The 15,140-nt window shown below is 39.6% G+C and overlaps 1 protein-coding gene across 2 annotated transcripts in view; it reads left to right on the forward strand.

The window, feature by feature from the left end:
* The window catches only part of EXT2 (exostosin glycosyltransferase 2), a 189,372-nt gene that overhangs the window by 90,503 nt on the left and 83,729 nt on the right, over positions 1 to 15,140 (forward strand). For both annotated transcript variants that reach the window (XM_036764388.1, XM_036764387.1), the window contains exon 8: positions 429 to 560. In XM_036764388.1, the coding sequence (XP_036620283.1) occupies positions 429 to 560 (132 nt within the window). The remainder of the gene's footprint in view (positions 1 to 428; positions 561 to 15,140) is intronic.

Below are 15,140 nucleotides of genomic sequence, written 5' to 3' on the forward strand. Positions count from 1 at the left end.
GAACATGTCATGGGATTTAGGGAGGTTAGAGAATTTGACTGGACAGTGAGTTGGAGAAGGAAATGGCAACCCTCCCGTATATCTGCCAAGAAACTCCCCCCCCCCCCAAAAGGGGGTCAATGGAGAGTTGGATGCAAGTGAAACAAGAAAACAACAAAGAGAATTTGACAGAGTCTCAATGTAGATGTTCAAGTGCCCTAATATAAGAGCAAGAGCTGAGAAAGAGAGGAAGCTAGTGATTCAGGTACTAAACAAGAGAAACACCCACACAGATAACAAGAGCAAGTGCTCCAGTGGGAAGTGAGTAAGCCTAGGAGTGGTCAAACAGAAGGGTGGGAGAGCCACAAGGAAGGAGAGAGACCTTGCTCACTCTTTGCTGAGTGAAGCATCTTCTGTACTTCTTCACTATTGGTTACTTTCTCTTGCAGGCAAGATGGTTCTGGGAAGCCTACTTCCAGTCAATGAAATCTATTGCCATGGCCACCCTTCAGATCATCAATGACCGCATCTACCCCTATGCTGCCATCTCTTATGAAGAGTGGAATGATCCTCCCGCTGTTGTAAGTGAATGCAGGTACCCCTCTAAAATAGTCCTCCTGTCAGGACTAGGCAGTACTGAAAGTGCTTTTGGTATATTGGTTACTTAAATTGTAGTTTTTCAAAGAAAACCATTTGATGGGCAAACATTATAAGCTTTGTGCCTGATGACTGACCAGAACTGTTCTGAGAAGAGTTCAAAAAAGAGAAACATTCAAGTACTAGTTTGTGAGGTCTGATACATGTGGCAGAGACCCAGAATACCACTCTATTATTTGGAGGATGGCTAGGGGAACAGGACGAGATTGGACTGGATGCCAAAGCACTAGCATTGTGTTGGCAATTCAGAACACTAACAACCCTGATAATAGCTCTTTAAATGTTTGAGAAGCATTCCATGCAGGGATGCCGTGCCTCCTTGTCTGAAGTCATTTCCAGTAGGGAAGTGTGGTACCTGGAGGCTAGGGTTGGTTTTGTCCTGTTGGTCAATTACTGTTCTTTGGAATGGCAGAAATTAGTATGTTCTTAGCATCTCAGAGGTCATCCAGTCCAGCTCCTGTCCAAAGCATGAATCCAACATCCACTTTTATAAAAGGCCATATTCTTAATGTTTTATAAACTTTGAAGTTCTTTATAAATGTGAGCTGCTTTTACTATTAACATGACCGCTGAAGTTCACTCTCACGACTCCCTGTAGTATGGAAGAAACCCTGGGTTCTTGGAGGCTATATAGTAGAACAAAAAATCTGTCTAGTCCTACTGAACGAATAAGACTTGATTTGAGTGTGGGCCCTGTGACAGCCTGAGTGTCTGTTGACCAAAGAATGACACTAGCTTAGTTCAGGGAGGCGCGATACCAACTTAGCCACAAGGTGATGCATTTTCAATGGAAGTAGCTCTTAAAAAGTAGGAGAGATAGCGAGCTTCGTTGGTAAAGAGAGTGTCCATGCAGACGAAGTGAAGTCCTTGGAGTATTCAAATATTGATGGCATCTTCTTATTCCAGCTGTGTTGAGAAGAATTTCACGGTTGAAAGATGGTGAGTTCCCTGAAACCAAAGGCCATCCCTCACAGACTGGCTGACTCCTTGTCAGGGCTATTGGAAAGGGGATTCATGCACCAGGTGCCATCCATTAAGCGGTTCAGAGAAACTGAAAAGGAACACAGAGGGATTCTGAGAGAGCAAAGCAGGGGAACTTGGTTTGGTTCTGAATTGTTGAGCCAGCATCCACTGATAGCCCAACTTAGTTGGGGCAAGAAAGAAAGGTGCTTGTGGTGAAGGGGACAGCTGAAAGAAGCTGACAGGGATCTAAGGCACCTTTGAGGGGCCGAGCGAGGCCCGTGTCTCATAGCAGCCCAAGGGGGTGCTGCTAGTCTGGGGTCAGACAGTGAAGACTGCCCTGTTTGTCCCATAGTCGGGTAGGATTGGCATGGCCCAAATACAGACAGGGTCAAGATGGGCCCACTTTCTCTGGGCTTCTGCACAAAGCACCCTGAGCTGTTTAAAGAGGACAAGGGGCAAGGACCTCATCCCTGCCCGTCAGAAGAATCTTGGCTCCAAGAAGAGGGAGGGAAAGAGTGAAGGAGGCAAAATCTTATTCTTGGACCAAAAGGTCCAATTTCTGGCCTGTGGCAGCTCTCAGGGCAGCTTTAGGATTGCTGGAAGCAAATACAGAACAGCAATGGGAAGCATTCTGTTTCTTTTTTAATTCCTTCCTAAATAGCTCTTGCAGCTAAGGATGAGCTGGTCTTTATCTTTTCTCTCAGGCTCAGATGAAGAGGGCCCTGATTTAAAGCTCCATCTTGTGTATTTCAGCCATCATTCAGTTAAAGCAACGGACAAGAGGCCTAAGTAGCATAATTTATTTACAGCTGTTTTTTTTTCTTACCTTGAGAAATATTTCACCTACAGTAAGCAAGATCACTGTGAGGCCAGTCTGTATGGGAGTTTTCCCTCTAGACTACAACTCATTTACAATATCAGACTCTTAGGGGTAGGAGTGAATATAGATCTTAGTAAATTATGGTCTGCTCCGCTTTTCAGAGAAGTGCTGTCATGAATTCTTCACCTTCTCCAAATTTATTCATAGTAGGGGGAGGAGTGGGCCATATGCTTCTTTTTCAGTTTGAAGTGATTGATTAAGACTCAAGTGTGTATTCCATGATAAAGTAAGTCACTAGTTTTACATAAGTATGGTCTAGAAATGTGATCCTTTTTCCTCATCCGAAGCAGGTCAATTTCATATTTACCTGTATCACATACCACTGGATGCCTTCTCATCCTTTCCCTTAATCAAGATCAATCCAGCATTCCATGTACCATCAAGATTACTACTTCTCTTATTTGAAGGGACTTGAAAGATTCAATTAAACAAATATTTATTGAACAATTCAATTAAACAAATATTAAGCATGTACTAAAGGAATTGTGTATTAGATTCAAGGGATGGAAGGAGGAAAAATGACATCATTTCTAGTATCAAGAAGTTCTAATCCAAGGGACTGGATAATTACTTTTCGAGCACTTTGTATGTAGTGTGGTTTCATTCTTGAACTTCTAAAGCAGTAGTGTCAAACTCAAGTAGAAATGGGTCCCTGAAGACTACATATTGACTTAGAGAACCACAGATTAACATTATATATGTTATGTTGTTATTTTCATTTTTGTTAAACATTTCCCAATTACATTTTTTTTTATTTTTAAAATTTATTTATTTAACATATTTAGTTTTCAGCATTGATTTTTACAAGAGTTTGAATTACAAATTTTCTCCCCATTTCTACCCTCCCCCCCACTCCAAGATGACGTATATTCTGGTTGCCCTGTTCCCCATTCAGCCCTCCTTCTGTCACCCCACTCCCCTCCCATCCCCTTTTCCCTTCCTTTCTTGTAGGGCAAGATAAATTTCTATGCCCCATTGCCTGTGTATCTTATTTTCTAGTTGCATGGAAAAACTTTTTTTTTTTGTTTTTGAACATCTGTTTTTAAAACTTTGAGTTCCAAATTCTCTCCCCTCTTCCCTTCCCACCTACCCTCCCACAGAAGTCAAGCAATTCAACATAGGCCACATGTGTATCATTATGTATAACCCTTCCATAATACTCATGTTTTGCTCCTTCCCAACCCATCCCCCTTTATTGAATTTTCTCCCTTGACCCTGTCCGTTTTTGAAAGTGTTTGTTTTTGATTACCTCCTCCCCCATCTGCCCTCCCTTCTATCATCCCCCCTTTTTTATCTTCTTCCGTCTTCTTTCCTGTGGGGTAAGATACCCAATTGAGTATGTATGGTATTCCCTCCTCAGGCCAAATTTGATGAGAGCAAGATTCACTCATTCCCCCCTCACCTGCCCTCTCCCCTCCTCCCACAGAACTGCTTCCTTTTGCCACCTTTATGCAAGATAATCCACCCCATTCTATCTCTCCCTATCTCCCTCTCTCAATATATTCCTCTCTCATCCCTTAATTTGATTTTATTTCTTTTAGATATCTTCCCTTTATCTTCCACTCACACTGTATCCGCTCTCTCTCTCTCTCTCTCTCTCTCTCTCTCTCTCTCTCTCCCTATATATATATATATATATATATATATATATATATACACACACATACATATATACATACATGCACATTCATTTATTTTTATATATATATGTGTATATATATATACACATAACATATATATATATATATATGCATATTCCTTTCAGCTACTATGATATTGAGGTCTCATGAATCATACACATCATCTTTCTATGTAGGAATGTAGACAAAACAGTTCTTTAGTAAGTCCCTTATGATTTCTCTTTCTTGTTTTACCTTTTTCATGCTTCTCTTGATTCTTGTGTTTGAAAGTCAAATTTTCTATTCAGCTCTGGTCTTTTCACTGAGAAAGCTTAAAAGTCCTCTATTTTATTGAAAGTCCATATTTTGCCTTGGAGCATGATACTCAGTTTTGCTGGGTAGGTGATTCTAGGTTTTAATCCTAGCTCCATTGACCTCCGGAATATCGTATTCCAAGCCCTTTGATCTCTTAATGTAGAAGCTGCCAGATCTTGGGTTATTCTGATTGTGTTTCCACAATACTCAAATTGTTTCTTTCTGGCTGCTTGCAGTATTTTCTCCTTGATCTGGCAGCCTGGAATTTGGTGACAATATTCCTAGGAGATTTCTTTTTGGGATCTATTTGAGGAGGTGATCAATGGATTCTTTCAATTTCTATTTTTCCCTGTGGCTCTAGAATATCAGGGCAGTTCTCCTTGATAATTTCTTGAAAGATGATATCTAGGCTCTTTTTTTGATCATGGCTTTCAGGTAGTCCAATAATTTTTAAATTATCTCTCCTGGATCTATTTTCCAGGTCAGTGGTTTTTCCAATGAGATATTTCACATTGCCTTCCATTTTTTCATTCCTTTGGTTCTGTTTTATAATATCTTGATTTCTCATAAAGTCACTAGCTTCCACTTGCTCCAATCTAATTTTTAAGGTAGTATTTTCTTCAGTGGTCTTCTGGACCTCCTTTTCCATTTGGCTAATTCTGCCTTTCAAGGCATTCTTCTCCTCATTGGCTTTTTGGAGCTCTTTTGCCATTTGAGGTAGTCTATTTTTTAAGGTGTTGTTTTCTTCAGTATATTTTTCAGTATTTTTTTGGGTCTCCTTTAGCAAGTCATTGACTTGTTTTTCATGGTTTTCTCACATCCTTCTCATTTCTCTTCCCAATTTTTCCTCTACTTCTCTAACTTGCTTTTCCAAATCCTTTTTGAGCTCTTCCATGGCCTGAGACCAGTTCATGTTTTTCTTGGAGGCTTTTGGTGTAGGCTCTTGCACTTTGTTGACTTCTTTAGGCTGTATGTTTTGGTCTTCTTTGTCACCAAAGAAAGAATCCAAAGTCTGAGACTGAGTCTGGGTGTGTTTTCGCTGCCTGGCCATATTCCCAACCAACTAACTTGACCCTTGAGTTTTTCAGCGGTGTATGACTGCTTGTAGACTAAAGAGTTCTATGTTCCACGTTTGGGGGGGTGGTGCCAGCTCTGCCGCACCAACACTCCTCCTTCCCCAAGAACCCCCAACCTGGACTGGGCTTAGATCTTCAGCAGGCTCTTCACTCCTGCTCTGATCTGCCACTTAATTCCTCCCACCAGGTGGGCCTGGGTCCGGAAGCAACAGCAGCTGTAGCTGCCCCACCTCCGCTGCCCCGGGGCGGTGGCCTAACCGTGAACTCCTTCCACTCCTGCAGCTTTTCCCACTAACCTTCTCCGCTGTCTTTGGTGTTTGTGGGTTGAGAAGTCTGGTAACTGCCACAGGGCACTAGGGCCTGCTCCCCGGGCTCCTGGTCTGGTTGTTTGAGCAGCTCACGCTGGGCTCTGCTCTGCTCTGCTCCGCTCCCAGCTCCCAGCTCCGTGTGGGATAGACCTCACCCAGAGACCATCCAGGCTGTCCTGGGCTGGAGCCCTGCTTCCCTCTGCTGTTTTGTGGGTTCTGCAGTTCTAGAATTGGTTCAGAGCCTTTTTTTAATAGGTTTTTGGAGGGACTCGGTGGGGAATTCACTGCTTTCCAGCTGCCATCTTGGCTCCGCCCCCTCCCAATTACATTTTAATTACATACATTTACATATATACATTTAATTACATTTAATACATTTGGCCGTTGGAAGTTTTGTGGGCCATTTGACACTTTTGCAAATAGAGTGCCTTCCAGCTCTAATATTCTAAGCAGGAGGGAGGGACATGAGTTGCCACATAGGGACACAGGATATAAAGCCAGGATCAATCTGACAGTAGGCTATCCCCAAGAAGAGTGGAAGGGAGAGCTGTGAGTATGCTTGCCATGGCTTAGCAGGTAACTCATAGTGATTCCTTATTGTGTCCTGACTCCCTCATTGAGAAGTCAGCTTTAAGCAGCTTTTTCTCTACCCCTTAGAAGGCTACTTATTTACTCTAGACCTCTGAATTATGATATAATCGGCTTAGAAGTATGTTAGGTATAAAATGAATGGTTAGGTGGTGCAGTGGATAGAGTACTGGGCTTGGATTCAGGAAGACTTCATCTTCATGAGTTCAAATCTGGCCTCGTACACTTAGTAGTTGTGTGACCCTGGGCAAGTCATTTAGACCATTTTACCACATTTCCTCATCTGTGAAGTGATCTGGAGAAGGAAATGGCAAACTACTCTGATATCTCTTGCCAAGAAAACCCCAAAATGGGGTCACAAAGGGTTGGACACAACCTAAATGGCATGACAGCAACAACAACAGGTATAGAATAGGCTACTTAAACTTCAGCTGCTTCTGCTACATACACATGGAACCCAGAGTTTTCTCTGTTGAGATGTCGAGATAGCAATCCTTATTTCTTAAGATGGTAATTGTGTCCTGCAGCTTAAAATGTTATTCATCTACAGGTCCTTACCAGTTATACATAACTATGAGGCCCAAGAACTCTGCTTCAGATCCATAGAATATTATGTTGAAAAGCTAAACATTTCAAAGTCTTTTACAACTTAGCTTATTTCCTTTCATTTCTCAGCTTTGTAGGATGCTTTTCTGGTACTTGAAAACTTGCTCAGTTATCTTGGAACCTTGCTTAGCTTGTTAGCATCATCTTCATCTCACTACTTAGGGTTAGGAAATATATTCATGGAATTTAGACAGATTAGTGTTAATTCTACATGGGTCTGAATGTTTATAACAACCGCCGTATGTACGGAACAGAGTTTGATTAGAAATGTGGCCAACTCAACAAGTTTACCAACCCTTCCCTGGGTACAGGCATGCCCTGTCTCCTTGCCTAAGTCGTTTATGAGTTATTGCTATGACTATGTAATAATGATGGGGATGATTTCTTAAAATTTTTTGATCGAGAGAAGACCAGTGGTTTCACTGGCATAGAAAATTCCTGGGGAGGAAATTCCATCTACTATTGCATATAAGAAACTTCTGAAGCACTTATACTTGTAGAGAGTTGCTTGGGGGTGTTAAGATGTTAAATGACTTGGCCGGGGCCACACAGGTTGTGGCTTGAGCTTGTCTTCTTGATTCCAAAGCTAGGTTTCTATTATTATACCATACTATCTCTAAATAATAACAACAAAAATAATAATACCAATACCCCCTTGCTGTAAATATTTTAGTGCCAATGGTGCCAGCCACTAAAGCAGGGAAACCATAAGAGGACTGACATGGACTGAAGACATGAATACTTTCATTGTGAAGTAATACTATGTCTTTTAAAAAATTGAAAACAGATATCACCAGTTATAATGGCTTCATATTGCTTTTTTTTTCAATGTTATCCTTAGCTTCAAGTCATATGACAATGTATTGCTCACTAATGTAGGGCAACCATAAAAAAGTAAGTTCATTCTTAGGTCTAGATTAGATGAAATAAAAGATAAAGTTGAGGAGTTGCTAAAATCCGGAGAAAAAAAAGTTGAAGTCTCCAGTTCACTGAAAATATTCACTTAATGCAGATTCCAGAAATTACACCTAGTAATGAAAGAGATGACAAAAATGGGAATGGTTTCAAGTAATTTTGAAAAGAAGATGGGTATACTTAGACTGGAATTTCAAAGGCCCTTTTTGAGTTTGATAGTATGAATATTAGCGACAGAACAAATATATCAAAACAGAGTCATTCAGAAAAAAATGGTATGTGCTGTAACTATCATGAACAATAGTATTTGACAGGAAGTATAAAACCATTTAAGGACCTGCATGGCAGTACAGGTGGCAGCTGTTGCCTGGTAAAGATCGTAGGAGGAAAGGTGGAAGCATCAAGGAGTAAGCACAGGGACAGACATCATACACTACCTGGCAGAAGCGACTTGAAGGAACTCTTGAACATCTGTGGAAAGGCATTGGAAGATTGTAAAATAAAGCATATTGGAAATTTGAGATCCCTGTAATCAGTAATTGGAAACAAAAGTTAAAAGGTTAAGATAATTCAAGGATCCCAAACTTTGCAAAGAACAAAGGAAACAATTAAACATCAGTCACAAAACTTGACCACAGAGGCTTGAGAAGTAAAGGAATCTGGGGCAGGAGAGAAAGAAGGAGGATGTAAGAGATGTTGTTCATCAGTATGGACCCAAGATGTCCAACCCAATGAAAAGGCAGGTTGGATCAAACAAGCTTGCATGCCATTAATACAGTGAACAACAGAATAGTACATCGAAAGAACTTATTGATATTCTAGCGTCCTCAGAATTGCAGCAGGGCCAGCTAAGGCCAAGCCAAAATTATTGGCTTGAAAGCTTCACAGTGACTCATGAATTACTAGCAAGGCACTTTCCAAGCTTGCCATCAGACATAAGCCTCATGACACCTTCTCTTAACTTATGGCATCGCTTACCTGTTTATACCAATTGATAAGAATATTAATGATCCCTTCATATATAGGACAAGTACTTTTTTTGTATGAAGTATTCGCAGTATCAACATAAAAAAAATGCACTTAAGAAAATAATCTGTTGTCTGTGAAGCAAAAAGGGTGTGCCCCAAAGTCCTGGGGGGTAGTAGGAAGAAATTTACTATTGTATCAATGTTTATTGAGCAGTCTGTTTGAAAGTGCCATAGCAGAGAAGTTGATTTTTGTTTCACTGCTTTTCATGAAGTCGTTGACTCCTTTCCACAGTCATGGTTTATTTACACACTGCAGATATAGAAAACACCACCACATGTAGTGGGACTTCTAGAGTATTTGATGTCCACAAGGAAAACTGTTCTCTATTTAAAACATGCCACTAACAAAATGTCGTAAACAATTCATAAAAAATTTATATTTCAGGAAGAGAGTTTAATCCCATTATGGTCCTGCCAAGTCTGAAATCCCTTATCATATCTCCTAATTAGAATGAAATATAGCTTCCAGATTAAGGAAGGAGCTGAACCAAAGCTTCTAATTAACCACTCAGTATGTGTGGATGACATCAAGCTTTATGACTCCACTGAAAAGCAAATTAAACAACTTCATTTTGTTGAGTCTTTCTCCAGTGACAACAAAGTATCCTTTGGACTTGATAAATGTAAAATTCTTATTCAGTCATAAATATTTGTTAAGTACTCACCTAGTGCCAGGCACTGTGCTAAATGCTGAGGAAACAAAAAAAAAAAAAAAGGCTGAAGACAGTCCCTGACCTGGGGCTGGCTAGATCAGGTAAAGATTTTTAAAGGAATGGCAACGGAATAGCATTTTGTCTGAGGAGGGTTTTTATCTGAGCCCCTTTAAAAAAGATCAGAAAAATGAGAAGATAACAAGAAGAAGAAGAATCCTTTCAAAGCCTCATTTATTGGAAGGGATAATGGTAAAGTAAGGGTATTCCAGCTAGGGTTATTACAGAGGGCACTCTCTGTGCCCAAAGACTGTTATGGCAGCTCAGAACAAAACAGAAAAGTGAATACCCCACCTGCTTGAAATGAAACTGACTACTTTAAGGGGGCAAACCATGAGTATACATGAAATAGGGTACAGATCAGAGTACCTTTATCATCTGCTAATACTATGGCATTACATCCTAAAATCAGTAACAGATCCACCAGCAATAGGCCACAACTTCATATTGCTTCTTGTCAATTATATATGGAGTTTCAAGTTATACAACAGTGTACCATAGATTATTTTCGGCAGCTAGGTTGCATAGTGGTTAGAGAATTGTTCATTCTCACCTCGATACACTTACTAGCTGTGTGACCCTAGACAAAGTCACTTAACCTTTCTTAGCATCAGTTTACTTATCTGTAAGATGGGAATAATTATAGCACCTTCCTCACTGAATTTTTGTGAGAATCAAATGATATTACACATTTAAAGTGCTTTGCAAACTATGAAGCATTATATAATTGCTGTTATTATCAGTACAAGGCAATCATAAGAAATTATGTCATTCCTAAGCCCAGATTAAATGAAATAAATGGAACTGAGGAATTATTTAAATCTGGAGGAAAAGACAAAGAACCTGAAGACATTGAAAATCCTTACTTAAAAGAACTTTGGAAGTGCTACTCAATGAAAGCAATGGTAAAAATAACGTCAGTGTCTCAATTGATTTGAAAAGGAGATGGGCATACTTCAAATTTGTCGAAGTCTTTTTTTTGAGTTTGACATCACAAATCCAAAGGCTAGACCACCTCTAACAGGATAGAATAATTTAAGAAGCTTTTATCTGCTATAACTGTCATAAGCAATTGCATTCTCCCATGTTCTTTAACAGAAATAGTATAGAAACATTTTAGGACCTGGACATAATGCCTGCTACAGTTGTGCCAAGGCTAGCACCACAGGAAAAATGAATATATTAATACTAGCGGTACCCTGAAGAACAGGTGTCAGATACCACCATGACAGAATCAGCTTGAGAAAACTATTGAGGACCTACAGGAAGAAACTGGAAGATTGTACCAATGTCTATCCAATATGCATAATCGAAAGCTCCAATACTTGATTAAAGGGCATACTAAAAAGAATTATTTGGCTTGGAATCTGGAAAATAAGTACATGTCAGAAATTCTTGATGCCATTAACAGTTGAAAGTGAAAACTGAAAGGGTAATAAGGTGACCCAGGGTATCAAAGCAGCACAGAGAGCAAACTCAACTATTTGTCATCAGTCAAACACAACACAATGGAGGCTTGAAAAGCGAGAACCTCCAGGGAAGGAGAACGTGGGAGATTTCTGGTCATCAAGATAGTCGAAAGAGACCCAACACAATGTAAGTTCAAGTTGGATCAAATGTGAAATAGAGCTTGCATGTTGTTATGAAGATGAATAATAAAACAATTTCTGTCTTCTCTGCAAGACTGGATATGTGATGAATGAATATTTGAGCCATACTTATTGGCTTAGACACTTGACAGCAAAACATGAATTTCGAGATGTAAGCCTCTTCCCCTCTTTCTTAAGAGAAAGCATCACATGTTTATTACCAAAAGAGGAAAATACCAATGACCACTCCAAATGTAGGCCAATTATGTATTTATATACTTAATACAAAGTATTCATAGCTTATATGATGAAAAAGACTTATTAATTCTTATAAGAAAACAATAAATTGGCTGGGGATCTAAAAGGTTGCCCCCAAAGTCCCAAAGGTGTAAAAAGCATTGCGAACTCAGTGGTTTTTGAACAAGACACCTCAAAGTGCTATTATGCTTACATTCTGTTATTGATTATCAAAGAGCTTTTAACTAAGTTCTGCACTCATGCTTTGTTTAAGTGTTGGAAATATATAAAATAGGCCCAAGCATTGTGAGAATGCTGAAATATTTGATGCCTTGTTGGAAAACTATTTTCTATTTAGAACATGACACCAACGCAACAATGTCAAGAAACATTGGAATTGAACATGGCACCTTCTAGGGAAACATTTTAAACCTGCTGTGGTTCTGCTTGGTCTTAAGCAAGCTATCATCATCCTGAATATATCGGAGCTTGACTTTCAGAACAGAGAAAGTCATATCAAAGCATCAAATTAATCATTTAATATTCATGGATGACATCAAGTTCTAAAGCTCCACTGGTGGGGAGGGGGGAATTAAATAGCAACTTTATCTTACGGAAATTTTCTACACCAATATCAATGTCATTTGGATTTGATAGGTATAAAGCTTTTACTATATGACAAGAAAAGATAGGTGCTGTAAGATTTTGGTTTGAATCCAGAGGTCAAATTGAACTAGTGAATGAAGGTAATACCTTGGTTTTCTCTAGACAAGGCCTTATCCAGCATAAGGGTATTAAGAAGGTAACTGAGGCTACGTATATTAAGAGAGGGCCGCCAGGTGGTGCACTACATAGTAGTCCAGACTCATCTTCCTAAGTTTGAATTTGATCTCAGATACTTCCTAGCTCTGTGACCCTGGGCAAGTCACTTCACCCTTTTTGCCTCAGTTTCCTCCTCTGTAAAATGAGCTGAAGAAGAAAAGGGCAAACCACTCCAGTATCTTTGCCAAAAAAACCCCAAATGGGGTCACAGAGAGTTGGACACAAATGCAAAATGACCAAACAATAACAAATATTAAGAGACTGAGTGGCATCTGAAATCAAAACTTAATAGGATGCATACATTCAGAGCAATGAAGATCTATGCATCATGAGTCTCAATATACTTTTGGCAAAGTCAAATGGATGACAATAGGTCTTGACATATTATAAAGCAAACGCTCCAGTGAATTAGTCAATGTAACTGTAGATTTGAGGGTTTGTCACATTATTTACCTGGATGTTGATTATTGTTAATAAGCTTATAGTTTTTGAGATGGAAAGGAATTTATTTGTCATTTTACCCAACCTCTTCATTTTATAGATGAAGAAACCAAGACCGAAGAGTTTTAAGTGACTTGTCCAAGGTCACATGGGGACTTGCACCCAAGTTCTCTTACTCTATATCTAGCCCTCTTTCCACTGCACCATGCTGCCTCTGCCTTTTCTTCTTTGGATTGACTAGAGAGCATACTGTAGTTGAAAGATCCAAGGACATGGCCTGTTTTTGAATCCTGGTTCTGACATTAAATAGCTGTATGATCTTGGGCCCGTTTTTTTAACCTTTCAGCCTTAGTTTTTTTATTTATAAAAGGGATCAAGTAATACTTGTGCTATCTATACCACAAGGATCTGTGAGAAAAGCACTTCATAAATTGTGAAGAGTAATTATTATTTTTTCAAGTAGACTCATGAAATTAGTGGCAAGAAGACTAATGGACTGTGAATCTGGAGGCCTAGGTTCTAGGCTTTCTTCTACTACTGCCATGTTGTGTTTCTTTGAGCCAAGATTGGACAGGATGCTATGGAAAGGTCCCCTCTAGCTCTAAAGTCCAAAAGATTCAGTTTGAATTGATGACGGTGAAGTCTTTTAGGTCCAAACCTACAAAATATTTTGACTTAATTGGTCATGACTGCCGTGGTGTTTCAAGCGCGTGTGCTTGAAACTGGTTTAATCATTGCCAAGAGAGGTCATTTTCACTGAGCTGTAAACTGTTCATCTACACTTCAGCAGATTGCTACCCTCTAGTTGGACTGACAACAAGCATTCCCCTACCCAGACCAGGGAAGAGAAAGGGCTTCCTTTGTCAAACTGAAAGAGCATTTCATACATGGTATATAGTCAAATGAACTTATAAATTTATTTTATCTCTCCTATGAGATATAGTATCACGAGCCTATGCTCATATTCCTGAAAATCTTGCTTTTGGTTAGATTAGAGAATATCCTTGTCTGTTTTGGTCATATTGGACTTTTATTTATCTAATAAAACTTTTTTGTTTTGAGATTTTCTTTAACACTTAAAGGTTAAGCTGAATTGTGTGTGTGTGTGTGTGTGTGTGTGTGTGTGTGTGTGTGTGTGAATTGTTCTCAGAAAGTAGTCTACATCTTTCTTTTTATTATAAATCAGTTGTTCTCTTAGGAGATATCAAGTGATGACACATCAGTCCAATGCTGTGATATTTTCCCCTCTAATTTGTTATATTCACTCATATTATTGGTTAGATAATATTTTAAAAAAAACCCTCTTGAAGTCTGGCTGGCAGAGATTGGGTTAGTTTCATTTATTACTTGTAGTCTGAGATAACTTGAATTATTAAAAGCATCGGCATTTGGAGTCGTCATTTTCCTCGTTCCAAGAACTTTTTGGTTTTTCTTTTGCACGGAGCCGTCTAATTGGCTTCTCTCCATCCCTCGGGTGGAAGCTGCAGCCAGCCACAGGCTCCTGCAAACTGCTGGCTAAGCTTCATCCTGGAGTGAGGGATAAAATGTCAACTTTCCCCACTACTACCTGAAAATAAATCAGTTTCAGCTCTTTCTGGCAGCAGCAGCTTTATAGAGGTGAGGAGGGGCGGGCATTTAACCAGACCTGAACCTCACTGCTATGTAAAGAAATGAAAGACAAAAGAATATATTGCACCCAAATTATAGCAGCAGCATTCAGCCAAATATATTCTGCTTTCAGGTGGGGAGATCAGTAGACTAAATTAAATGATAGCCAGCAACTCTGGTTCTGTGAGTTTGATTCTAAATGTGTAACTGGGAATGTTACCAGGTCTCTACGCATCCACTTCCTCATCTATGATTCTGGGGCAGGTGAAAAATGCAGTAGCTCACATTTATCACATTGGTCTGAATGTAGATTTCTTCCCCCCTCAAATATATTCCATCCAACACTTAAGACTCATTTAACACATGAAGAAACTGAGGCACATAAGGAAGTGAAGTACTTTATTCCAAGTTTCATGGGTGGCAAGTAGCAGATTTGAACCCAGGATTCAAAGCTGACTCTCTTACTATTTTGTCATGCTGTCTGTAAGAGCTAGTGGATTCTCAAGTTCACGTAAATGTATCTGGTTCTGAAATGTTAAATGAATCTGCCTTTGGTTTCTTCCACTCTTGGCGTCTTTTCTGGTCAAGTCAGTGAGGTTTGGCCTTCTCTGCTAGGGAAGTCTGCTTTGGGGCATTGAGCAGTGAACTTGGCATAAGAATCAGGGTTTCTTCCCAGATCATCCGTCGTCTAGCTTTTGAATCCCAGCTGAATTCCACCAACAAGTGAGATGAACTAAAAATACAGAGAACAATGAATAGACTTCAGAGACTTCAGCTCCCATAGTTTCTGTTCCCTTGT

This window comes from Trichosurus vulpecula, chromosome 6 (assembly GCF_011100635.1).
Source record: "Trichosurus vulpecula isolate mTriVul1 chromosome 6, mTriVul1.pri, whole genome shotgun sequence".
Taxonomy (NCBI): domain Eukaryota; kingdom Metazoa; phylum Chordata; class Mammalia; order Diprotodontia; family Phalangeridae; genus Trichosurus; species Trichosurus vulpecula.